General features: G+C 47.0%; 1 protein-coding gene across 4 annotated transcripts in view; it reads right to left on the bottom strand.

The window, feature by feature from the left end:
• Positions 1–409: 409 nt before the first annotated feature.
• Positions 410–27,503, bottom strand: part of TP53INP (Tumor protein p53 inducible nuclear protein) — a 37,940-nt gene continuing 10,846 nt past the window's right edge. For 2 of the 4 annotated variants that reach the window (XM_077646332.1, XM_077646331.1), the window contains exons 2-5: positions 15,143–15,303; positions 9,975–10,107; positions 8,407–8,630; positions 410–771 (exon numbers count right to left, since the gene is read on the bottom strand). In XM_077646332.1, the coding sequence (XP_077502458.1) occupies positions 593–771; positions 8,407–8,630; positions 9,975–10,107; positions 15,143–15,260 (654 nt within the window). In that variant the 5' untranslated portion in view covers positions 15,261–15,303 and the 3' untranslated portion in view covers positions 410–592. Of the gene's footprint in view, positions 772–8,406; positions 8,631–9,974; positions 10,108–15,142; positions 15,304–24,399; positions 24,425–27,235; positions 27,346–27,503 lie in introns of those variants that run through there. The other 2 variants (XM_077646333.1, XM_077646334.1) reach the window with 2 other exon arrangements.

Genomic DNA, 27,503 nt, shown 5'->3' with positions numbered 1-27,503 from the left:
ATGAAAATTGAGTTTGTGATGCTGGAATTGCCTTGAGTTCAAACATTATTTTCCATGGTGCCAACTTGTTTCAGCTATGGGAGGCACACTGCATTAAGATCTGTCAGGCTATGTTGCTACAAATTGGTAGCTATCAGGAAAAAAACATTTTTTTCATTACACGATCATTTAACTGCCTCCCACCCATGAAACTGTTGTTTAGTTCTATTTAAGAGGAGAGTTTGTGACATCAGCTTCTACATACAAGCAGTGCATTCCAAATGTTATATCGCACACTTTTGTCACTACTTTGCTTTGTGTTATAAAAATGACTCTCTCTGTTGTACATGCAGATTCATATACGTTTCCATTTTGAGGCTTGCTGCCATTCTTTATGACGCAGCATTGAAACTGCACCAATTGTACACAGTAAATGTCAAACACAAACTTTACTTTCAACCACAACCTTCTGCTGGCTGTTGGGAGGTTTTTTCTTTTCAGGCAAGGCAGCACTTTTTCGCTGTTTTACTTCCCACCATGCCCGTCCTTCTCTTGACTTGCTTTTGCAGACTCTCGAGTGCCTAGAGTGCAGTCTTCCTGGAGTGATGGCTGTTTAGCACTTTCGGTTGTTGTTCGCTCCTGACCGACGAGCAGCAGCACGATCGCGGCGCTTGGGGTGCCGGTTGCCAGCCTGTACAGTGCGATTCTGCCGCTCTAGTTGACTCCGGGCCAACTGCCGCTGCTCTCGTTGTACCTGGGTCCGCTGGCTGGGCCGCAGCTGCTCCAGCCAACCTGGACAGTTTCCATCCAGTTTCTTGTTGAAGGGCAGCTTTAAGCAGTAGCTAAAAATTTTTCACAGCTGCAGAGAACATTAATGCAACTACCCAAAAGATTTAAAAGCTGCCCATTGCTGAGTGAACCTCATCATATCTACTTGTCATGTCCTGAGCAGGTTTGCAATCAGACCCTACTTCTCCCAGAAAGATAAGTTTCCAGGGAACTTTTAGTCACCATTCACAAATTATTAACATAAAAGACAGCCATGTCAGTAAAAAGCATGGCAGCAGAGAGTCTTGTACAATGCCAAAAATAAGGCCACATTCAGAAACACAGACAGACAAATGTGCTTGAGCAACACAGGAGCTCGATGGCAATGCCAGAAACTTCTGGAATGGTCTCCTACATGTCTGGGTCTCGCTTTTTAGAAAAGGTGTGACAAAAACCAAAATAATTATGGCAACTAACTGCATTTCATGAGGTCCCAGCCCAGTTGGCCCCCTATACGTATAGCTGCCTGCTGGAGCTATTGCAGAAATAGTACCTTGCTTATCAATCTCATATTTACTTGCATCGCCACTAATACTATTCCCCAAACAACACCAAACATCCTGAGGACATCCTCAAATGGTCAGAACGCCCTCATCTCGAACAGGACATTCCGAGCACCTTTTGAGAGTATCAATGACTAAATGTCTTCGTGAGGATATCCTCGTGAGGATTTTCATCCTCAGGTTGTCCAGCAAAGTACAAACTGAGGAGGATGTCCTCAGTTTGTACGTTGCTGGACAACTCGAGGATGAAATTTCCTCAAATGTCCTACAGTTGTCCTATCGCACGACAATATTGTGGGACTGAACTGAGATCAAACCAGCTTTATCTCTCGCACTTGCCTCATTAATTAAAAACTGCAGGTTTATTAAAAGATATGTGTGTAAAATAGTGATGTAATGAAGGACACCATTGTGACCCCAAAAATTATGTGCCTTGAGGAGATATCTTAAGGTGTTGTTACACTTGCCCTTATGTACTGCATGCTTCTGATGAGGTTGGGCTGTTTAGAATTTTTGGCCACTGATCTTCACTTCAGGGAGAAGTATTCAACTCTAGAGCGGCCCTCGGCATGGTAAACCTCTTCTCTTTTCTTGTTACGGTTAGCTGCGCTTACATTAGCTTTGAATACGGCACTCATATAAAAAAAAAAAGCTCTTGATACAAAACCTGAAGTAGTTCTGAAAGCGTCCCAAACATGATCCTCAAGACATCCTAAGCATGCGCAACGGACGGACAAATGGATCCCAGTTGGACTGCTTGAGCCAGTTAGAGACAACCTGAGGACGTCTGAACATCCTGACGCACATCCTAAGGTCATGCTCAGGATGTCTTTGCATAGTCTCGGTCATTACTAACCTCAGAATTTAACACTGAAAATCATTTCTCAAGGTTGTAGAGGAGGTACGGATGATCATTCACATCACAGTCCTGAACGGCAACTCCCCAGCGTGGCAAGGACTGTGCTCACTAAACTGCATGTAACAAAAATAGTGAAGCCAAGAAGGCACACTATTACTCCACCTCAAATGTCTTGGGGCCTAAAGAATTTAACACAGCTGTCCGGATGCTGTGACTTTGTAGCATGGTCTTGAGAAATGAAAGGGAGCAAGATAGCTCAGATGCCATGTTTTTGTTCTATTGCTACTGGTTGCTTACTTTTAACTAGTAAAAGTAATGAAATGCTAGTTTTACTATTTAAAAATATAGCTGTCATTTCAGAACGATTGATTGAAGCAGGTCAATTACCATACCGAAAAAAAGAGATGCCATTTTTTGCTTCTTTGTTTTTACTTTCAAAAATTTTGTGAATACAGCCAGGGGCAAGTTTATGGGTCACTATTAAGCAAAGGGAGACGAAGGGGGTCCATTTCAACAATGTATTTCTTATTTCTTGGACTTTTTTTAGGCAAAAAAAAAATGGGGTTCTGCTTCTTGCTTGGAGGGGAGGGGTGGGTGGATGACCACCCCTTCTGCTCCCCCTCTAAATTCCCCCATCAATACAGAACTTAACGATGAGAGACTGTGTTGACAACTAAAACAGCCTTCCTTTGCACATGTCTGCTGCTCTCCCACATGCACAGGCACTCATGTGTGCATGCACGTGTCCATGTGTATGCAGCTAAATGCCCATGTTGTTATTGCTGCTGCCACTGGTAGTGATAACCAAATACTCATATCACACGGCAGTCCTCAAAGGCCTTTCCAGCAAAGGAGTGTTGCTTCAACAAAACTGCAAGACCTGAAAGGAGCAGCAATGCTGCTACACAGTGCAGCTGAAAGGTGGAACAGTCATGGGCACTAGCACCCCTAGCACTCCATAAAGAGGCAGAAGTGAGAGCTGCAAATCTGAAGTGGCATATTTTAATCATTTGTTGAGCTTAGAAATTTATTTAATCATACTTTCTTGATGAAAGAACTACTGACAGCTTGTTTGATCAGCAGTAGCAAGTTTCGTTTTTATATATAGACATGCCCAAGAACTAGATCCAGAGAGACTTTTTTTTTATATTTGTAAGATGCTTTCAAAGATCTTCAGTTGCTTAGATTTCCTCCTCTTTGCTTTTGGTTTTCTACGCTGGATGGCACTGCGACCGCAGCTTCTCGAAGGCCACTCTTATGACCTTCTAAGGTCTCAGACGGCCACCTTTACCCCCAAGGGCCTTTGTGGCAAAGGTGCTACACCTGTGCCGTTTAGATGCACACCATGTGTCTTTCAAAAGAAGGACCCAATTCTCTTAAAGCCTTGCAGCGCCCGTGTGACATGGGTATGTCACATTTGTTTACTGCACTGTGGATACATTTAAGGGTCAGTCAAAAGGTAAATTTATTGATGTTCAAAAAATAACAAACCTGCTAACTCATGAAATGACCCTATCTTTTTTCAACTTCATTCTGACCAGCTTTGATACATGTACAGCAGTGCTCCTATATGCCATATGAATACAACAACAAAAAAAAATGTGTAAGATGGGGAAATGTCTTTGCAAATTGCATTTCCTTAGTACCTTTTGACTATGCTCTGGTTCCTAATCCTCAAGGCTGAAAACTATGCACTTCTTTCGTAGTGCATGTTTCAAGGTACTGGCCACCTTAAATGTTGCTGGTTTCCATAAGTGGCATCTATAATGGCCTTGCCAGTGCACATCCTTCAAACAGCTGGACAAACCAATTATTACATAACCTCAAGACATAATGACTATGCCTGTGCAACAGGACACAATCCTTGGTTGTGATGGGGTCCACTACTGCAGGCCATGTCCCTGTTTAAATGCACCCCCTCAACTACAATCACGGGCAAGCCAACACTCCTAGCAACGCATCATTCACTCAACAGTGGTGGCAGAAGGTGGAAAAAGTAATTGGGCTGCCATCTCTTCTTTGGGTTTGCAGCACTGATAGCAGACATAGCAGAGATAGCAAGTACTGCTCTGACAACATGGATTCTGGGCAATCCATGCCATGTTCACAAATGCTACGAGCTCTTCAGGGAGCACTAATGAGTTGTCAGCAAAGGAGAGCTCATGTTTTTTTTTTTTTTAGAACATGCATATACCGGGTGTTTCAGGGAAGACTGAGTAATTTTAAAAAATAGGATTTTTTAGGTAAAAATACGGCTTTTGCGGCATGGTGCTAGTACGCCAGGGTTGGTGGACACCAGAAAACTGGTGAATCATCTTAAGTAGTAAGCTGGTTAACTAATTAACTTTTTAACTAAGAGTTAGGCACCTGGTTGCAATTAGAGATTTGTAGCCAGTCATTATATAGTAGCCGCCATATTAGTTTTCGCATTCAAAAAGCATACAGGCAAAGCGACCCCTTTAGTGCACGTAAGTAGTCAAAATAGCCACGTTTTGTCAAGCCACAATGCCAAGGGTAATCATGTTTTCAAATTCTAATAACTGGTATCGTGGTTACTAGCGGTCGGCTATAAATCTCTAATTGCAACCAGGTGCCTAACTTTAATAGTTAAAAGCTAATTATTTGAAATTAGTTAACCAGATTACTAGTTATTATGATCACTGGTTTTCTGGTGCCCACCAACCCTGGCAATACCATGTGCAAAAGCATATTTTTTACCTCAAAAATCTGATTTTTGAAAATTACTTCGTCTTCCATGGAACACCCAGTACACAGAGCTCTTTGCTGCAAGCCTTTCATTAGGGAAAAATGTGTATTGTCTCGTCTAATAAAACTCCTAAAGACTCCTATCACTGAGAAATGTTGCTAGAAGCCATTCCAAGAGAAGGCTTGTCACAAGTGATAAGCGAGGTAATACGTGTGCGCTGCCAACTACACACAGCTATCAGCTTTCATCCTGCAGCATATACCAGGTCATATGCCATTTGTAGTCTAGAGTATATGTCTTTTAGGAGAGAAAACATTAATGAGAATAATTTGCATGAGATCTCACACAGCTCCTGTATCGCAAAGCAGAAACACCATACAGCAAAAAAGCTGCACAGTGGATAACCACTCCAAGGCAACTGTTCTAGGAGAAAAAAGGGTGAAAGTCTGAAGTTTTTGCTAACAGCAGAGAAAGTTAACACAAGGAAATAGCAAGAAGCTAAGAAATTCAATGCAGACAAATCCTAGAACTAGTGATGCACAAGTGGCTTTACTGTTCAACCAGGAAACTAACAACTTGGCTCTTGTAGTTAAGAAATGATTTATGTAGTGTGACTGGCACATACTGATTTCAGTGAGGATAAAAAAAAAAGCCTGGTTTTGAGATGAGAAATGAAGCTATTTTTTTATTCTGCCCTGCACAAATCTTGAATGTCTGCAACAGCAATAGATGACTTATAGCAAGGAAACTGTGCGAAATATGGGACAAAAAGACAAGAAGCGACAGAAACAGCATTGCTTCTTGTCTTGGCTTCTGGTCAACAGACAAGGAGCCAAAAAGCTGTTGCTTGTCAAGAAGCTGTCACTTCTGTCTTGTTTTTTGCATCGTTTCCTTACCGCAATCATGAACCAACCGTGGTCCAACAATATTTCGTTTTGCAATAGATGACTTGCCAGCTATTTGTGCCCTGACCTAGAGTAAGCCTCAGCTATATGTGCGGTGTCTCTGTTGCAACTCTACAAGCAGGTGCACCACGTGCCTTTCCGTTCACTGGTAGTAATGCACCCATGGCACCAATATCTGGCCATCTCTATGCTGCGATAACGCACGTTGCGACACCGTGTTAGCTGAAAATTTGGAGCGCCAGTCTTAAGCAAGCCAAAGATGAGCTCCGTGCCAACACGCTTTTCAGTCCACCGGAGAAAACGCGCGGCATGTGAGAAGCGCTTGATGCCGAGATCTGGTCATTTCATATACCTGCGCCGTGCGCAGGCAGGCGCGAAGATGCCCTGCCTTTTCCGCACCGTCAAGAAAGTTCCCACAAGGCAGCTTCCCCACACGTTTCGGTGAAGGTGCACGGAAGCTAACTTGTGGGGTGCGCTTTATTGCGTAGAAGCACTTCATGTAGTTCTTGAAGCGATAGCTTCACTATGCCATGTAAAGCCAAGGTCACCGGGCCGAGCTGGGGCCATTAATGCGCATGCGCCGAGCAACAGGTGCGCCGCGCGTGATGTCAGAGTGGCACCGCTGCTGCCGCCAACTCCGCAGCCTCGCTGCGCACGCCGCGCATGCGCATTAGCTACAGGTGTGCTGCGCATGCACAGTTGGCCAACAGATGCGCGTCATTGTTCAGCCACTTTATAAACAGAGGGTGCTAAGTGCTTGTTTTTCAGATGAACAATGGGTGAAGAAGCAGAAAGTCCGGGTGTATACTGCGACCAACATCAACAGCGACTGCTGGAAGCCACATCACCGGATCTCGAAGTTGTGGCATGGTATAAGGTGAGTCGACAACGAGCCCAAAAAGAACAGGAATCCCAAGTGTGCAGCCTAGATGCCAGAACAACGAGAGGAATGGTTCACCAGACGACGCAGTCAAGAAACGGAGAAACAAGGGTGACAAGCCACGAGCGAAGCCGCGTCTTTTTTGGGTCAGCTATCGCGTACATACTACGTTTAACCGGAGCTAAACCATCAACAATTTTTTTTTTCTTCCTGTATGGTTTTTCTTCCTCCTCATACCCTTAAGGCAGAGCTTAAGTGTCCCAATTTTTTTTTACACTGAATCAAATGGGAAAGAAGACAAATGGTCTCACATTGTTCACCTTATCTGATAATTCATCTTAATGGGACTCTACTGTATTTATTCTGAAAGCCACAGCTATCAATGAAGAGCTCGATAACTGAAGTCAGCCCAACTATGCAGATGCAAGACTGCAAATGTAGAGTTTCACTATGGGGTTCTGCAAGGCCATGAGCTAGGTACAGAAATCTGTTGGACCCACACCACCAAATGAAAGCTTTTATCAGGACAGCAGTGAAAGTGCAGTAGTGACTAATGAGAACCACGCTTTCAGCTCAGTTCCTTGTGCCTTCATTAAATAGCTACTGTTCTTAAACTGAATTGGTGCAGGTTCATATCGGCAGTAGCACGTAGCTGTAGACCTCAGCATTATATCTGCAGCTCTCCCTTGATTTCCTCGAAGAGTTGAGATGCAGTGAAAGGTACCATCTATTAGAGGTAAGGTGCTCTGTTATAGGCAACTCCATTTCTGTCAGTGAGAAAAGACCAAGAAATCTTAACAATTAAGCACAGGACTGCTGACTTATGAGAGGTTTGGAACTAGCCTAACTGGTTACATGTTTAGATTATACTAACTGAACCCAATGACATTTTTTATAACCTGGTAGGCATTAATGTGCTATTTTTGTTCTTTAATGTTGAGAAATAGCCTGAGCCATGGTTCTCGCCTCGATATGTTTAGTCCGCATTTCTGAGGATGCTAGATGAATTGACAACTAGCTAGGTAACTTGACTTATCCACAATACGTAAGTTAATCAGAACTAAAGCTTTTGCGCAGCACAGCTAGCATCGTAAGACGAGCAATGTGCTTCTTAATGTCAGAGACTGTCTGAGCTTATTAAGTTGCTGCTTCACTGGTAAGGATGACAGCCAAGTTCTCATCTTAGCATTATATAGCATTCCTGTACTCATGTTTTAACATGAGAATTATTTTTGACGGCAATATAAATTTTTGCCTTCAACCTTAGAACATACAACACCCATCAAACTTCAATATTTCATCCATGCTGCATGAAGACTGCAGCATAACATTAAAACGCAGTCCTCATTACTTATTCCTCTGGAAACTGCACAAGAATGTTGCATGTGCCATCTCAGAGTTTTCAGAACCAACTAGCAGTGTTATCAAGTTGGCTCACATCTTGATCTGTCGTGCCCAGTTAGCCACAGAAAAAGCTGAGACAATTGGCTAAAAGACAACTGAAACGATTTGCAAAGACAGTTTGTTGCAACCCAAAGGAAGTGTTAAAGAAATGGCACCAATTGCATTTCCCGACTGGTCTTCTGCAAATGGATTGGGTTTTGCAGAAATATAATTTTTAAAATATTATTTGTAATGCAAGGCAAATGAGTAAATTCTAGCTATGGCCAAAGGAAAATTTCTGCGGACTGATCACAGCCAAAAGTGGTGAAAACTGTAGTAAGAAATAGGCAGCAGGCACTCACCCGCTCTGGCAGCCAGAGCGGCCGGCCTGGGGCCAGGCTGGGCACGGCCGGCCGGGAGGGCAGCGCTGGGTGGTGGGGAAGGCGGGGGGGTCAGTGGTGCGCCCCTCAGGCGCGGCGGTCCGTACACACTCATGCTGGGGTGCTCAATGAGAAGGTTCTCCAGAGGGGATGTCTCCAAGTGCACCGGCCGCCGTGCCACAAAGCACGGCGGAGGTGTCACATACCTGCACGTGCCCACACACATCGTGCTCACCTCTGCTAAAGAGCTGCTAAGAGCACGGATGGGCCCAAGGGACTTCTCTTGTGATATTCTCTGAATTCTTCACCTCACTGGCATGCCTGCTGATTTTGTTTGTGTGTCTCTAGCTTGCCAATAGCACAGTGCAGGAATAGAGGTATCACTCTGGTCCTGGGTATCGCATGATGACACAGTTGACAAGGGTTGCTTTTAAAGGGTATGCCTGTCAGAAATGGCTCAAAGATAATTTACTCAATGTCAAAGTTCATGAGCCTCCTGAGCTGGCTCTAATTGCCTGACTTCCTGGAATTTCCACTCTCTCAACGGCAGAATAATAAAACTAGTTTGTGCACCCGACACGGCAATTCAGTTGATATTGAATCACAATTTTGCTGGCCCATGCACATGACTTTCATCAAAGCCAGAACCAAGAAAATTAGTTATATATAATTTATAGCATACTTACACAGAAATGTCTTGCAATTCCCTCTTATTGTTTACTCAGTGTTTCGGCAGTACCCAATGAAAAAAAAACATTTTTGCGCCTTGTAACTATGCGCATTCTGGTTACCGACCGAAGCTGCCCATAAAGCAAATCATCCACAATAGTGATTCGTGAAGATTGGCAAGAAATATTTATTGAGAAAAAAAAACTTGCAAATAAAGCCAGCTTTTCTGCATAGTTGTATGCAGTAAATTCAGATTTAGACAACATTTTAACTTGATGCGCATTAATGTGGTAAAAAATGCAAAGTGGTTTGAAGTTCCCAGCTGGCCCAGGAAACAAGTGACTCCGTTTTGTCTTACTACTGCTATTCATATCTCATGAACCACTACTATATATCTGCATCCAGGTGACTGACAGTTGCTGAATAGGGTTGTCAAAGTAGCTGCAGCTGTTGAAAAAAAGCCTTCCTAACAGACATTCATGCAGTGTGCTGGGACAAAACCGGGCACATCATTGCATAGTAAACCCATCACTGAGGCATTTCAGCTTTCGCACTGCCTTTGGCACGTGTCCCGCACTCAAAATGCAGAAAAGGAAATATCTAGCCATGAAAGTTGAGCTCCTGTCCTCACCGCTGCCCATATTAACACATGACAAAAATACTTGGGTTCCAATGGACACTATGCACATTCACCCTGTTCACTGTCCGAACAACTAGTTTCCACATTGACACTGCAAGGCATCACTACATTGAAAAAGTTTGGTCCCAGAAAAATTGTCTATCATTCAAGCCATTCATAATAATGAGGGTCGTATTAACAGGGCACGGCTGTATATGCACATCCCAAGAATTGTGGCACCGTTCTCAAGAGGGTTCCTTACCAGCTTCCATCCATAAGACACGGACTCGATGGCGGTGTAGCCTCTTGAGAGGAATCCACCACTGCCACGTGCAGCGCGGTGGGGAGGCTATGCGGTTGCTCGCTAGGTACCTCTGGCTGAGGACGGTCTTTGTCTGCAAGGATGTCAGAGGCACATCATGTGAAGATTCATTCTGCTAATGGAAGTGTGAGCAAGCAAAAAATGGTAACAATGCAATACAGTGGTTTATAGACAAGCATCATGTTTGTAAACAAAGGTGGTGCTGCGGTCGGCAGCGACGCGGGATGTAGGCAAAAACCAGCATGCCTACACTGCGCCAAGCAATGCTGCATTCGAAACCGACTGGCGCATGCGAATATTTCAAAGCATGGCGTCGTTTGTGGTGAGAAACTTTTTTGCTGGTGCTCAGAGAGTAGTTCTGAACTTTTTCAACCTGTTCGCCGGGCGGAATTAGTAGGCAGAGCGCTGCATTGGGTGCTTCCCTGCTCCTAGTTGGTGACAAGTAACTACGGTAGGTGAAAGCACGAGGTATGGGGAGAAACCAATCGTCCACAGTTCTCAACTTCTGGGCCGGTACAGCATATCTGATTGCTAGTGCCGGATACGACGATGTGATGCACAATGTGAAGCAGCTTTTTCATATGACGAAACTTGTGATGTGCTTCCTATTTTCACCGAGCCGCTTCACTCCAGAGACTATAAATTAATGAACACTTAAGTCATATAGCTGCTTTAAATAAGGCAAACGCGATCCGAGAGGTGCACAAGCGCATGCATATACATTTTCCTCTAGCTCCAAACGAAATTTACGCTCACTCTGCTAAGCTATAAATAAATCATTTTGCTTCTTGTTTTAGAATTTACATTCATGTGTGCATATTCTGCTTGATTGGAGTGGCCTTTGGTCTAGTATTTGCTGTGTTTGCCAGGTTCTGATCGACCTACAACGGGAAAATTTAAATAATTTGGGAAATAACACTGCGTGACTTTGCCGAGATCCTAGCGTCATTGGACCAGCGCTTAAACAACACACTTGCTGAAGGTCGCAAAAATGAACAGAAAAAACTATGCGTCATGCATGCTACTACCCGAGTCTGGTGCTGCTTCAAGCGAGGCACGCTGTGAATGCCTTTTTTTTGCGCGAAGTGATGCTCCAGGAATTGTCTGGGTGAAAATAGGCCCCTGCATTCAACTTATGATCACAAGCGCACGGAATATCGTGCCTAAACTTATGCTGAGAACACGACAGAATGTGAATGAGTTGCAGGCGCTACTTGATTCTTGCACTGTTCGCCACATGACCGAACAGCAACGATGCGGATTAAGAGACACCAACTAAATGATTAGATTTGAATGCAGAAATACAATGGTAGCCGCGAATCCGATACATTGCCGAACTTGTCCTGCTCCTCAGCCCTTCCCGTCGCTTTCGCACCTATCTGACTGCAGTAACGTTGTGGAAAGAAACATGCCACTTCCTTTCTTCTGCATTGCAGCCCAACCAACCACACCACAATTTATCAGCACACCGTGAATTATGCCCAAAAATACGCAAGCATGGCGCACCCAATGCGAACGGTCCCACCTTTTTTGCCTACACAACGAAAGTCACTGCTGGCGCCAGCGCCGCTCCATCTCCTTGACGTCACAGCCTGATGCTTGTGAATACGTTCAGGGTGCACTTTTCAGTTTTTTTTTTAAAGTTTGGGACACTTTTTTCGGTATATTTATGAACAGAATTCTAAGGGTTCTTTCAGAAAATATGATTTCCTACAGAAGAATTATCTTTTTTCGGTGATATATGCGGCATTCCTGTGTGACCAAAGGACACATAGAGTTTATCATGTTTTCGTTGTTAACAAGAACAGTGGATGTACCAGTAATAGACCCCTCTCAGTCTATGCCATCAGTGCCCGCGCTTCTGGTCTGGTGGGAAAAACATGCGACTTCTGGCAGCATAGTGTAGCAGGTGCAACACATACCGAGGTGGCTCTAATCGGAAGAAGAAAGGGTGCAACGCATACCTAGCTGTGTCCAATAGGGAGAAGAAAGGTGGTAGGGGAATGCTCAACATGTGCAAAACTGATTCAGAAGCAAAAGTTGATGATTTTTCCCAACGGTCACGCCCTTTTGACATCACACTGTTTACACCAATGAAAGCTTTATTAACGCGTGTACGGACATATTTAGAGCTGTGCTTGCAAGAGTAAATGCCATCACCAAGGGAAGGTTTAATTATGGGAGCTAAGTAACTGGGCCATGAGAAAAAAAAACATACAAATTTCGGCACAAGAAACAAACAAGCGAAAAATTTACATGACGGTTACCACTATGTAATGAGAGATTCAGCGACAGCTGTTAAGGTATATATATATTTGACAATATGCTGAGGTAGAGAATATGAAAGTGACTCATATTGTATAGTTCTAGAGTGCTATTTCCACACATACTCACTTTTCAACTAGATCTCCTCTCCATTCCACCACTCTAGGCATGAGGCACCACCGATGACTCTCTCCTTGGGCAGTGCATTTCACAGGAACTACCCCAGATAGACCGTTCTCACCATACTCTCCCTATTCGTTCCACAGTAACCACCCTCCGGATGGTTCCCATGACAACCAGCCTTCAGTTACACATTCCTACGCTCTCTCCATACCCTCCTTCTTACACGGTAACACGCCTCCTCCTCCTTCCAGGATAACTACCCTCCAGGATGCACCCATGGCACCGATGGCATGCTTGCGCCTTACTTTTGCCATGAACTTTCTCCTTCTATGGTAATCATTCTCCTCTTGGCAATTCCTAAGCTCTTGTTACATTCTCCTCCTCCCACGGTAACCACATTCCAGATGGTTTCTGTGGTAACCACTCTCTGGTTATGCCTTCCTATGGGGCCACTGTACCCTACTCCTTCCACGGTAACCCTCCACCTCCTTCAAGGGTAAATACCCTCTTAGTGTTTCCTATAGCAACCATGCACCAGTTGCGCCTCCTTACACTCTCACTATAGCTTCCTCCTCCCACAGCAACCATCCTCCGGTTTTGGATTCTTCTGCTCTCACCATGCCCTCCTCTTTCCATGGTAACCACCTTCTGGACGGTGGTCCCCGTGGTAACCATTTACTGGTTACGCCTCCCTATGCTCTCGCCATACCCTCCTCCTCCTTTTAGAATGACTACCCTCCAACTGGTTCCCATGGCAACCACCCACCAATTATAACTTTTTACGCTCTCACCAAGCCCTCTCCCTTCCACGGTAAACATTCTCCAGTTGAGGATGCCTACGCTCTTGCAATACTCACCTCTTTCAATAGTAACCACCCTCCAGGTGGTTTCGGTGGTAACCTCCCACCACAGGCTACGCATTCCTCTGCTCACGTCATACCCTCCTTCCACAATAACCACTCTTCAAATCGTTGCCATGGAAACGTACCCACAGGTTACGCTGAGTACTACGACTACTACTACTATTACTACTACTACTACTACTACTACTACTACTACTACTACTACTACAACAAGAAACCAAGGAAAGGGTGCTTAACAGAGGTTGCTTTATAACTAACACACCAAAGCAAGAGGAGAGTTCCATGCACATATACTTGCCACACTTACACAAGTGGAACAAGGCCTTTCTATCTAGTCACCCTTATTTCGGAACCACTTAATCTGGCAGTAGCAAATGCACGTGTATTTATTGCTTGTGACACACTGCTTAGTACAGCAGACTCGCAATAATTCAAACTCAGATAACTAGTACTTTAGGTTAATTCAAATAAATTTCAAAATTTTGGTTGGCTGGCTATGCTTTCATTGTTTTTAAAGCTGCTTAATTCATACCGTGCTTGTCTTAAATTCGGTTAATTCAAACTTTTTTGTCTTGCTCCAATGCTCCCAGCGCACGAAAGAGTGGCGACCGTTGGTTGGATGAGTCAGGTTTGCATGAAGTGAAATCCGGCCTCTCCAACCGGCTAGCTCCGACGCGGCCCGAAGGGGGCTGTGTAGATTGGAGTTCCCCCTCACGGCATAGTTTCGTTTTCTGAGCCTCGTTACCAGCCTGCAACGATTGCGGCTGCCGAACACGCGTCTGCGAACTAAGCCGAACTGCGCACCGGTTCGAATGCTAATTGGCGTGTCGCTGGTCTTTTTAACGCTGCAGCATCAAGGAGATCGTGAGGCGAAAAAGCCAGCATCGTTGTCATCGCTGCAGTCTAAAGGTAGGTCCACACTGGCGAGTTGAAAACGTCGCATGACCGATTTCGGGCAATTAGTTACGGTTTCCAAAGCATGAAAGCGAGGGAGCGTAACAGATCGATTTAAACCTGTTGCGCAACCTCCGCGACTTGCCAGTGTGTCCAAACTAGACAAGTGGCAAAGATAAAACAAGACTCAAAATTTACTTCACGAACTTGGTTTTAAAATTTAAGATGTATGCCTGCCAAAAGAAATTTTTAAAACATGGCAGCCACAGAAGATGAAACTTCCATGGGCGGTTGCAACTTCATTAAACGGCATTGACATGCCTTGCTGCAATGTTCTTGTATGTTTAACATTTATTTTAATATGACAATATTAAGGCTCCCATTCTGCAGAACAGCCACATCAGTGCAGTTGTTGGCGTTCTGAGCGAAAAAGCAAGTGGACTTCCTGTCACCCAGGTCACATGACCTTATGACATCATCACAGTCTGCCCGCTGTGAGGAAACTGCCCACCGTGCCAGGTGGTAGTTAAATTAATGATTGGTTGCGACATGTTGCTCGGGAAAAGCAACCTGGGTCTCGCAAGCCCCGCCGGTGGATGTGTTTGAAACAGCCACCTGCTGGCCGCGGGGCAGTAGCACATCGCTTAACCGCTGCAACACTGCACCAGGAGAGGTATGAATACAGCCCATGATCTATGAATGTAAAGTAGGGAATAACCAATCCCCCAGATATAGGCAGAACATAGGCAACAGAAAAGGAGTAGTTGCATGGGAGCAATCTCTAATGCTATCACTACTCTTAAGGGTAGGTTAAGCGTTATGTGATGGTGAAAGAAAAAACAGTATCCGTGTCTGCAAAGTGATATGCAAAGAGGACCCAGGATACTGAAGGGACACATTAATGCTATCGCTTAAGTGTCACCTCCAGTTTTTGCACTGCTATTTTTCAGGAGGATGGCGCACCTGTGACATCAACAAGCAACCAGTCGTCTTCAGCCTCCATCGTTTGGTAGTTGACATCATCTTCAGCAGTCGGAGTAGGCGGGGCATTCAGAAAATAGCTGGCAATGCCGCTCAGCATGACTCAACAAGTCCCGCTTCTAGGGCACCTTTTGAAAGCCTACCTGTACAGAGCAAAAAAAGTGCACAAAGGTTCAGTCAGAATTTGTGTCCACAATGCAACTGGCAATTAAACATTAGACTCCTGCACAATAAAAATTTTCTGCACCCATCATGAAATGAACAGTAGTGGTAATGTACAAACCTATCCTGTGGAAAAACACAAATATGTAATATATGTAACTAAACTCCTATAAACTGCATGCAGCAGCAATTAACAAAAATATCTCCACTTTCATCACTTCCAAGAAAGTAAAAACCAACTGACAAGGTTGCACTCAGTTTAAAAGATGGAAAATTTTAGTTGTGTATTCTTTCTTTGAGATGATGTGCAAGAGATGAATAAACATAAATCACTCCATTTAATTTTCCTGCACCCAGCAATTGATTTAGTTAATTTATTCTTTCACATTATTTTTGGTTTTCTTTCATTCAGTAGTTGACCGGTGGCCCTGGTGTTTAAGTTGACTTGAGTCGTGAGGAATAACAAAAAAAAAAGCGATATTATAGCTTCTTGTTCATTTGTCATCAATTTTCCACCTCTTGGGGCAGGTTGGCATAAGGGCTGGAGTGGTTACAGTAGACTCGAGTTAAGGCGAACTCAGTTAAGATGAATTCTCGAATAAGATGAACAGTGTGAAGACATGCGGTTGGTTTCCCATACACTCAATGTAAAAAAGAAATCCTCTTAAGACAAACTGTTTCCAGTTGCCTTCAGGTAAGATAGACTTTAGCAGCAACAGAAACCCACGGTGACTCCACGGAACAATACTACCGGAGCGTCCATGCCGCACTCTTGGGGCAACCAAGAAAAAGACAAAAAAAAAATTGGCTGCTTACGTGTGGGAATGCGAAAGCATCACTGTACCTGGGTGCATTGACACCCACACACACACACACACACACGTGTGTGTATGGCACCACCTAGAACTTACGCTGTACGATAAACGGTTGCATCAATTTTGATACAAAAATTCGTTTTTGAGGAAAGGAAATGGCTCTAACTGTTGCATCTCAGTGGACACCTCAACCGTGCCTTAATTTGGAAGATGTAAAGAGTCTAGGAAGGCATACAATTAAAGGTGCACATGCCATCGGTTCAAATTCCTGTTGCAAGCAAGCCTCCAACCTGACTAGCACATGTAAGTTTTATGCAACGAGAAATCGTATGACACCACACAGAATGCTGTACGACAGGCGGTTGTGTCGTAATTTTGGTACAGATGTTGCCAGGAGAACTGGCACCACATTGAGGTCAGCCAGTGGGGAGTATATATAGAAATGTACATAATTGTCCGAAGTGGTGGTGCTCGGCTTGCTTTGTGCATCATACGACCACTTGATGACACCATCCTATTTTTCTTGGCATCGCTGGGATTTTCTCTCGATCTGCGAGTACACGCACTAACACATACCTCAGACTTTTTTCGTACTGGTACTAGTAATGCTTATGCATTAAAAAAAAGAATGCTTCTTTGAAAAAAGAAAGCATCACCTGTAAGAAAGCTTCCCCGCAATTTCTCGCTAAACCTCAAAAGAAAACTTCCCCACGCCTTAACACGAAGTTGTGGGGAGACTTTCTTGCAAGTAATGCTTTAAGGCATGGTATCTTGGCACTCGCCTACACAAGGCACAGAATCTGACATGGCCAGATATCTGCACTGTGTCCTACCACGAGCGCCGGAGGGAAAGGCATGTGATGCACCTGCCTATGGAGTTGGTAATGGCCATGCTTTGGAAGGAGCTTGATAAAAAGGACAGAAATACAGGCACACTGCGGGTCCTGTACTGCAGGGCTATCCAGCTATCTTCCATGCACTAATGGAGTATAGACACCAAATTTCTGCTTGCATGTTTTTCAGATGATGTGTTAAGACATTAGTATACAGGCACGGACATAAGTAAACGGAGCATGGGAATTCGTTCTAAGTGCAAACACGTCTTTCCTATAGGGACTGAAGAAACATTGCTCGTCCACGAGAAAGCGCACTGGCGTCCCCTACCAGTATGCACACACCATTGCTGGAAATTTCACTTAGGCAACGCCTGAAAAACGTTGGAAGCCAATAGCGTGCTTTGTTTACTTTTGTTCGTGCCTGTACATGGAGCCCACCATGATATTTGCCAATGACTGCTAAATAAGTTAGAATTAAATTTTTTCGGTTTAATTAACCAAACAACGGTTGTGACATCTAGTTATATTTAGGTCACGTGAAGCTGATACGTGGTTTGTTGTCATTTCGGCTAATGAAGCAGCCTGGCTTAAATGTTGAAGTGAACTAAAGCTACGGATCAGCAATTATAGTGCAATTTTTTCGTGCCTCACGTGGTCTATTGATTGATTGATTACAAACGTCTTTATTTCTTCAATGTTCTCCGAACATGTGGGTGGACCGCCTAGTCCGGTAGTCCACTGGCTGCTGCTGCTGCGCTGGCCCTCCCCACCAGCCAGTGCTGACGGTCAGGATCATCGCTGAGCAGAATAGCCTCCCACTGCTCCTCCGAGGGGTTGGGAATGGGGTCAACTAAGGGATTATATTGGCATGCCCACACCATATGGTAGAGGTTAGCTACCGCTCCACAATGTGGACACTGTGGAGAGTATAGTGTAGGGTACCACTGGTGTAATTTAGCTGGTGTTGGGTAGGTGTTGGTTTGTAGTCTCCTAAGGGTGTTCTCTTCTAACTTGTTGAGGGATTTGTGTGGTGTTGGGTACTCCTTTCTGGCTGTTCTGTATGGCGCAAGATTGTCAGCATACACTGCTAAGCCTATTAGGTCGCGGCACCCTTCATGGTCATCAGGGGGAGACGTCCGGTATAGAAGAGCTCGGGCATGCCTGTGGGCGGCTTCGTTTCCTCCTGGTAGTTCCAGGTGACCGGGGAACCAGATTACTGAGACCTGGTTGGGTGGATGCTTAGTCAGCAATGACAACCCTGACTTGTGAATTAATCCGTTATTGAAGTTTCGACAGGCGTTCTGGGAATCAGTGAGCACAACGGCGTTGGGGTTAGATGCTACAGCTAATGCAATAGCTGCCTCCTCTGCGTGAGTGGGGTCAGATGTTTTCACCGAGGCGCAGTTCACCATCGACCCTGAAGGCGTTGAGACCACAATAGTCATGACTCCATTATTTGGTCTTGCTGCGTCCACGTAAAGGGTGTTAATTTGCTTGTCCCATTTCTTCTGCAGGGATTCACCTCTTGCTTTCCTCCTCTCGGTGTTATATGCGGGATGCATATTCCGCGGAATGGGGTGCACGTTTATGCGTCTTCTCACATCGCGTGGGACCTCTTCCCTTTGGTCAATTGTATAGGGCAGATTAACATGGATTTTATCGAGCAGTTCTCTGCCGGGTTGTGTGAGTGCGAGCCGATTCAGTTGTGAGAACCATTGTGCTTCCCACATCTCTTTGAGGGTATTATGTACTCCTAGAGCCATGAGCTTTGCTGTTGGCGTGGAGTTTGGTAGCCCCAGTGCCGTCTTGTAGGCTTTCCTGATGAGTACCTCCAACTTTTCAATTTCCGACCTGGAGAGGTTAAGGAATGCCGTCCCGTACATTATCCGAGAGATCACGAAAGCTTGCACTAAGCGGATGGTGTCCTTTTCCTTCATGCCATGGTGTTTATTTCGGATACGATGTATCATGCGGAGGATTTGCTCAGTGGATGTTGTAAGCTTCTTCATAGTGGTGGTGTTCTGTCGCCCCTGCGGGATATACTGCCCTAGACATCAACTAAACAGCACAACCATCGTTCGGTTGATGAAACTGAAACAGCATCAAGATTATAAATTATTTAGTGGTCACAGGCAAATTCCACACCGTGATCCATGAATTCTATTGTCTAACCCACCATAATAAACAAGAAAATACAACTAATACTTGGTGTCTATCCGGAGTGAAAAAAAAAAACTGGAAAATAACAAGTAATGGCGGATGTGAGAGAGAGACTGCACAAACTTAAAGGGGCGCTGAAGAGGGCTCTAGTAAAGTTGCGGTATGCGTGGGATGTTAAAGCACACTGCTTCATGAATATTTTCCATCAAGGATTTTTTTTAATGCGCTTTGTAGAAGCTGAGTTATCTGTAGTCAGAATTTGAATTTCAGCGTCTTGGCGCCTTTCCCTCTTCTCTCGTCACTTTTTGCACGCTGGAAGGTCAGCACTCCTCTGCCGGCCCTACCCCTGGGGGCGGAGCTTCCTGACCCGCCAGAGCTACGCGGCTTATTGGCCGCAGCCATGGTAGTTGCCTCACATCTGAAGCCACCTCTCATCTTGTATACGCAGGTGTAAGTGACAGAGGAGGGTGCGAGCATGAAAAAGTCGCCAGGAAGGGCTCGCCAACTTTTGCGTGTGATTGTGGGTCCTCTGCTGCCTGTAGAAGTTATTTGGCTCAGGTTTTCATGACAACATAAAACAGTGACTAATATGTTGATGGGCTTTCCTCGTAAGGTGTTTCAGAGCCCTTTGCTGTTATTGTCTTGCAACACGCCCATTTTATTGTGTTCTTGTACAGTGGTGCTACCGCCAAACCTTGACTTAGAGCAATTTTTGGAGTGCCAAAAAATAAATTTTAGGCCACTTTGGAGCAGCTATATTGACATTTTGGAGTGATTTGGAGCAGATGCGCCTTATTTCTAGATGTGACTTGCAAAGAGTCGGCAATTTCGGAACAGGTATACCTGTTTCGAAATTGCCTGCTTAAACAGTGATGGTGAGCTTGGCGCATGATGGCCTTAGTAGCCTATGCCTGCCATAAAACCCAACACAAAAAACACAACACATAAACAGTGAAGGATAGGAATCCTGGCTGATATCTAAATACCTGAAGGAAATCCCTTCTCTGGATAACCCTAAAGCCCCTCGACTTTTATTCAGTGCCGCTAAGCCTATAGTGGCCTATCATGTTCTGTTCTGCAGCCAGTCAGTAATTTCTGGTAATGCTGGAAAGATAATTTTCAAAGTGCTTTACATTAATTTTTACCTGACAAATAGTGGCTACAATCTCAATTCTTTGGTTTGCCTGAGTATCCGCAAGGCGTCTGTTCTCATTAAAACTTATGCCTCAGTCAGCATTCCCACTTGTCAGGGACAGCAAAACATGTACCTGTGCAAGGGTTATTTTAAGCCCAGTTGTGAACTTGTGATACATTATTAAGTTAAGAAGCCCAGCACAGCAGAACCCCATTGCGTTCCTGAGTGCTGCACTTTACCGGCTGCTACGTTATCGTGCATAAAAACTAGGCATCGGGAGTTTCTGCATGACAAGTGGTGACTGCCACCCCGCACCTGCCCGCGGAACATGGAGTAAAAAGAAAAAAAAAACTAGGAGGCAGCGTGACATCATATTCTTGAAGACTTGTCCTAAAAATATAATTGAAAGCATCATGGGAAATAGGCCCTCACGTGACAAAGCTGCGGTAGCTCTTAGTCGGATTTCAGTTTCGGTTTCGCTCTCTCGCCGTGTTGCGTCAGACTAAAAAGCACCGCAATCCATGCGCTGATTGGCAGTCTGGCAACTGTGGAGTGCCTATTCCCAAGATTTAGTGCGCAAAAGAGCCTTCGGCAGCGAAGTCTTTTTTTCTTTATTTCCTCGGCGGCGACGTCAGAGGAGGATGGCTTGCAGAGGCCGAGCGAGTGACGTCATGCTCCCTCCTAGTTTGTTTTTTTCTTCCTCCATGCCGCGAAACGAGCGCCAGCGGCCATTTTTGAATTTCGACACAGCTTGGCCTGGTTTGACTACAGAAGCACCAACCGCGCGCGCGCGGCACGGTGGTGGTATGCCGTCCATAGCGGGACACTGGCGGTGCCCATCACAGCTTGGCCGCCACCTTGTTCGACGGCATCCAATGCGCTCCGACGAGTGCGACGCATTGAGCTCTTTTGAGGGCGGCTGTTGAAAAAGTTCCATCGCCGTCCAACCGCACACAACCGCAAGAGAGAAAACGAAACTATGCCTTGAGATATGGCGCGCGCGGGCAGCGCTTTGCAAGGTGCAGTTGTGCGGGTTGTCTCCGGGGCTTTTGTTTCTGTTGTCCACTTTTTCCTCGTCCCCTAAGGCCTAAAAGGCGGCGTTTCTGGGTTCTAATAGAAAATAATTGCGTAAAGCGGTCGCCGCGAAAACGACCAGAACGTAAGACAGCCCCGGCTTCGCCCCCCGCCCCGCTTCCCTTCTACCGACCACTGACCTCGCAGATGGAGAGCCATCGCAGGACCTTCTGTGCAGAACGATCTCGAGTGAAAATCGCAAGAGCCGCAGTCTTGCAGTGGCAGAAAATCGATGCGCGATTTCTTTCAGGCGCTGGTTTGAAATACATTACAGCGCCTAGTGCGCTACGGCTCCTTCTCTATTTAATGCGCGAACGTGTTCTGCAGACGTTGAAACCGTGCTAACTGAAATTCTGAAATCACCATTGCTCTCAAGCCCCTCATTTTTACGTACTTTAATTGGCTCAACTGATTGCACAGCAAATCTCCTTTGGCGCAATAATGGAGCAAGAGTGGAAGCACTGCTTGTAACTTTTGATAACATGAACTTCCTATACAAGACCAACTAATTTCCTTGGTCCCTTCAAGTTAGTCTTAAAGGAAGTCTACTTAAAACAACAAAGCAATTATACCACTTTCTTGAGCCTCATTTGACCAGAAGTCTTTACTACTGTTCATCTGAGGAAGCCGAAACAACCCGATCAGATAAACAATTACAAATTAATTGCCACGTGGGGCGAATTCCAAGTGGTGATCCATGAACAATTTTGACTTAAACAGTCAAAATTTCCCTCTGTGCACTCGATTAAAAATTGAATCTGGGCTTCCATTTCATCCTCATCGCTCCGCTCGAACCGCCGCGGCCTCTCGTGACAGGTTTTTGCGCAGCAGGGCAGAAATCACGAGCGTTTTCGCCTGCATGTGTAACAGGCTTTAGAGACCAGCATCAGAGACAGTCATATCAGTTTTAAAAAAAAAGATTCTCGTCGGCGCTGCAACGCAAGGGACTGTGGTCCTACATACGCTTCGAAGCGAGGCCGCGGGACTGAGAAGCGCACGCAACTGTGTCCCTGCCATGGTCCTACCCTTATATGCCTCTTACCGTTCTTTCCTTCCTTCATGCCTTCACCGCACCCTAAGCGCACATGTCACCAGGCGGCGCGCGATTCGTGCCCTTTTTCGGCGCGTGGGGAGAGAGCGCACTGACCAGGAGGTGAATGCAATTGCTGTCGCCGACGTTTTCCACCATTATCCGGTATCGGTTTCGAACATAAATGAAACATTGCGCATCTTCTTCCGTTGACGACAGTCCTGCGACAGGGACAGTTTTGAAACAGGTGAAACGGTCTGAATTTCCACCGCTAACACAGACGGTAACAGCATTGCAACAGCGTGACGTGGCGGCAACTCCAAAGGATCGCGTGAACACGCAACCGTTCACCTCCGAAAAAAAAAAAAACTAACAAAATCGGCGGCACGTTCATTTACCGCACTGCATACATTTATCTTCGGAACGCTTTCGCTGGAGATACACGTTGTCGTGGTCGGCTGGTCCTGTCCACATGTGGCCCTGTCTTTTAAACATCACCGCCCACCTGAATGGCATGTGTGGATCGCACTCCCTGGTCAAGACTGTACTCGACAGAAGCCCTGTAACACCTTAGCTCAATTGGTGAGCGAACACAAATGCTTCCACTATCTCTCTAGCGCAGTTTAACCACGTAAGCAGTTGAATTCGTTGAGTTGAAATCGTGATGCATGCCTCGTGCGAGCGCAGTTTTTCGCCCTCAGTTCTCTCCCTTCGGGTACACACACGCACACTCGAACCCTCCCTTGGCACTCGAGAGCAATAAGGCAGTGAGCTCAGCAGTGCTCTGAGCGCGCGCGGGCCCACCGGTCGCGCAGCTGGCGGGGGCTATTTCCATCGCCGCTGTGGCTCAATCACGCATATATTCCCCCCCCTCGCCGCTTTTCACAGTGCGGGCGAGTATATTTTGCTGCCGCAAGGGCTCAAAACAAGTGCTGCAACGACGTACTGCTCGCTGCCGCAACAGAAGCCGCAGCCACATATGACTGCACTGCGCCGCAATCAGAGCCTGAGCGCGCAGAGCCTGCGCACAATTTTTCCATAGACACGAAAGGGCGGCACTATCAAACGGGCAACACCTGCAAGTTTCCATTGCTTCTAAGCAGCTCATTCCGCATATAGCTCACCTAACCGGACGATACATACATACATACATACATATATATATATATATATATATATATATATAAAGACAAAAAAAAAGGCCCGGTCAAACTTTATAGCGACCTGTGCACCGACGAGACCCGTTCTTTCTATGCCTCGCCTTGCTCTTCTACATAGCCCGTTTAATTATGCATGAGATGCCTTCATCTAGATACACAAGAAGTCTCCACCCTTGAGCCCTGTCCCCCCCATTTTTTTATTCTTCGTAGCCGAAGCGCGCTGGCAGCCGACAGGGTGTAGACTTGTGGCATGGCATATAAGTGTTCCACTCATAGCTGTCAGAGGCAGCACGATAAATTAATCTGAGATACCAGCAACTCAACTCTGCGCTGAAGTGTCGCAATACAGCAGGCGAACTTAAGTGCGGCTCCCGCAGCTGGAACTAGAAACTTTCGAGCCAAGTATATGCAAGAGTGACATGTGCTGTTCTGCGGGTTTCGTGCGTATTAAGGCCACCGGGTCTCCAGGGGGCCGGGGGGCCAAAAGCCCACAGTTGCGCCTTCCGGTCCATGTATTCTCTCTCACTTCATTCACGGGGGAGGGGGGCGCTGCCCCTAAGGTGCACGATTCCAACGATCGGGTACACATGTGGTGAGCAAGCTGCGCCGACTAGCTTCCCGTACAGCTACGACGCCATCGCGATGTCGAAGGGCTGTCAGCGCTTCTGGGAGAGCTCCTGCTTATCTGGATGCACAGCAAGGCAAAATGTTGGCACATATAGGCGACTGTTTAGCGCATAGCCTCCGTAAACAGCGAGCGCAGATCAAACGCGTCAGATTTCGAAGAGCTCGCTTATCTGAGAGAAGATACAGCGGCCTTTGTCGTGCTCGACCCTGCCGAGTGAAATGAATGCTAACGCCACATACACACGCTGGTGCAACCTGCAGCACCGCTTTGGACCTGCGGCCGCAGCAGCAGCGTCCCTCGGGGCGAGGCCAGGAAAGGAGGCGGTCACATGCTCGTTGTGCGCCACAACGCGTGAGCGCACGTGCCCCGCTCGTGCGACCAGCGCGGGATGGGGCGTGCAAGCGACGACGTCGGGGGGCTCAGACGAGGGGGCATCGGCGCCGCCACCGCCACGGTCGACGACCCGCCATAGCTACTAGCAAAACATCCGCGCCGCCGCCCGGCCACCGCCCGGCCACGGCCCCGAGGAACACCCTCACGGCCGGCGTGTTCCGAGTGTGACAGCCCCCTGACAACTGGCCCGAACACAGCGTCCGAATATGGTCGCCACAGATGGATGCATGGGCTGCTGAAAGCCACTGTTGAAAACGGAAGCTTAATTCAGGGCAAGCTATGTTTCAATTCTGCGATCGGAAATAACGGCACATTAACCGGCTAATCGTCAGTTCCTGCACTAGACGGCAGGAAAATGTCCCCTGACGACTGCTACGGCTTTCATCACAGTGCACTAGAGCTTTGGGAATCGCTGGTCTCGCACTGCCTTTCGAAACCACGCCACCCAAGGCGAATAACAGTTTTGCGTTGGATTATAACAGTCACATTGCGCACATAAAAAGGCGACACACGAATTCCACGAATTTGGGCCCGGTGTAAGACACGGACGTCGCCTAAGTTTCTACTCATTCTTCGTAAGCATTTATTTCAAGAACCGCAGTGGCTAAACAGCGTCCCAGGACCGTATCGTTTTCTACGACCAGTGATGGTGCCGTGGCGCGTTGCCGATACTGGGGACAGACACTACGGTCGACGGAGAAGCGTCTCCGATTGTGCGCGGTGAAGGCGGTGCCAATGCAGAGCGCACGGTGAGGAGGGAGCGACCCGTCGCTCGATCCGTTCGCTTTGGCCACGGACCAGATGCGAGGTCGAGGCTACGTGCCCCTTGACGTTCCTGCGGATCGCCCGACACTTCGCACGGGCCGCTTACGTCCGCGCTGCCAACATGGCTTCGCCTGCGCACACTTCAAAGTTCGCGGGCCATTAGCTAGCGCCGAGTGCACGCCATATGTATACTCTCCTCGGGCTTCGCTCCAGGCGCTGTTCACTGATCCACAAGCGTGGGAAAAGGTAGCCCACCAGTCAGCAGCGTGCGGCAAAACGAAGGCGACGGTCGAGAAAACTGAGCGGCGAAGGGAGACTCGATGCGTTCCGGTTTGCGACATCATTCATATACATAGATCCAACCCCTCAGGTGCACAGTTCAAATGAGGAGACTAGCTCGCCCGAACAAGGCCTTGGTGAATGAGTGCACAGGCCTGAAGTGCCGCTTACGTTTTTCGGTACAGAAAAAAAATAAAAAAGGAAGGTAGTACCACCCACTTCACATTTGCGCCCTGTAGTATTGGCTGCGATTAGCCGGTCAGCTGTGACCTAGCTATGGACGTGCACCGCTTTCAGTAGTCACAGTAGCCTTCAGCACCTATGAGCATCCCCTTCGGGAACACAAATACGATAGATCATGAGTGCCACTGCGCAGTTTAAGTAAGAGCCAACCAGTATCAAACGTCCCCGCCTTCGCAATTCGTGCGCGCCGTGCGTTCAGCTCGAGCAGTGAAAAAAATGGGGGCACACCAATGGCTTCGCAGCAAGAAGATATAACGCGCTCCTGTTTTCGCCGCCTTTGCGCGCCGAGTGAAATACAGTGAAAAACAGACAGCGAGTTCACTTGTCCTCAGCACAATGTGACCTCAACCACAGCTCGGAACGTGATGACAACGCCGCAGAAAGCAAGGCGAAGACGTAGAGGCGCGCACCGAGGATGAAGGCTCATTGGCGCGCCACCAGTGGTCTCGAAAGAGAAACGCGTGCAGCGCAAAATAAGCGCGGCTCAGCGGCAGTCTAGCCTGGCAATCTGCCCCTCCACGCCCCAAGGTCAAAGCGGGGACACCGGTGCTAAACGAGAGGGGTTTGGCAAAAAACGATTTGGCAACATCGCGCCGCCGAGTTGCGCGCGCGGTCAGGCTGTCTGCGGGGGCGTACCACATACCAAGCGAGCCAAAGGATATATGCTCGGCGCGATGCCCGGCTTGTAAAGCGGTCCATCATTGATACTTTCGAGCGGAATTGAAGAGCTGCTTACACAGTTCTAATTAAGCACCAGCCTACCGGTGAGCGAGGCGCGGACTCTCGTATGAAGGCGCCCGCAGTGAATGCGTTGCCACGTATTCAGTAGCCGTGCCCTCCGTGCGCCACTTGGTGTCTGCACTGAGTAAGAGTTTGGCATCTTCACCGCTGTCGGCACATTTTAGCAATGTTTTTACATTTACTGTATACGGAGAATTATGAGCACCGGGCCAACTCTCGACGTCGCAAGTGTGGAAGTTTCCCCCACAGTTCCTCTCTGTGATGAGGCGAAGCCCGACTTGTGGGGGCTTTCAGCCTTTTCTTATCGCCCGCCTCTCCGCGTCCTAAAAAAAAAAAAACACCTACCCCTGATCACCGCATTCAAAATCACATATCTATCGTAGTCTAACCGGGTGACTACTGCGATGCTTTAAAACAGCACCAAAGAAGCAGAACAGAATTAAAGTGCGACCAAAACTTTTTCGAATAACTAATAGCTCATGCCACGGGGAGGCGCACAGCTCAACGCTCAGAAACTGACGTGCGAGTGATGGAAGCCCTGCCGTCGGTGAGCTGCAGCTGTCCCAACCATGCGCAAAGCTGGGGCAATGATCGGCAGGCATGTACAGTACTACCTTCCACTAGAAATCAATCGGTTGGACAGGGCGCTCTCACCGCGACCGTCGGCGGACGTCGGAGCAGTGACGGCCGCGTCACTGCTACGTCGAGGGCGCGAGAGGGGACGCGGCGTCTGCGAAAGCCAGTTGCTACGGCATCCGCACTACACGGCGGCGACCTTGCAACTGTCATGCAAAGTCGAAGGGGCACAGCTCGCCGTGCCTACAAACAGCGGAGCGTGTTAGCCTCCCGAAATAGGCGGACGAAAGCGGGTGGCCCGCATTCTCGGAAATAACCCACGATAGGCAGGGGACACGAATGAGCG

The sequence above is a fragment of the Amblyomma americanum genome, chromosome 1, assembly GCF_052857255.1.
Source record: "Amblyomma americanum isolate KBUSLIRL-KWMA chromosome 1, ASM5285725v1, whole genome shotgun sequence".
Classification (NCBI taxonomy): domain Eukaryota; kingdom Metazoa; phylum Arthropoda; class Arachnida; order Ixodida; family Ixodidae; genus Amblyomma; species Amblyomma americanum.
The sequence above is the reverse complement of the archived record's forward strand: the minus strand, read 5'-3'. Positions and strand labels throughout refer to the sequence as shown.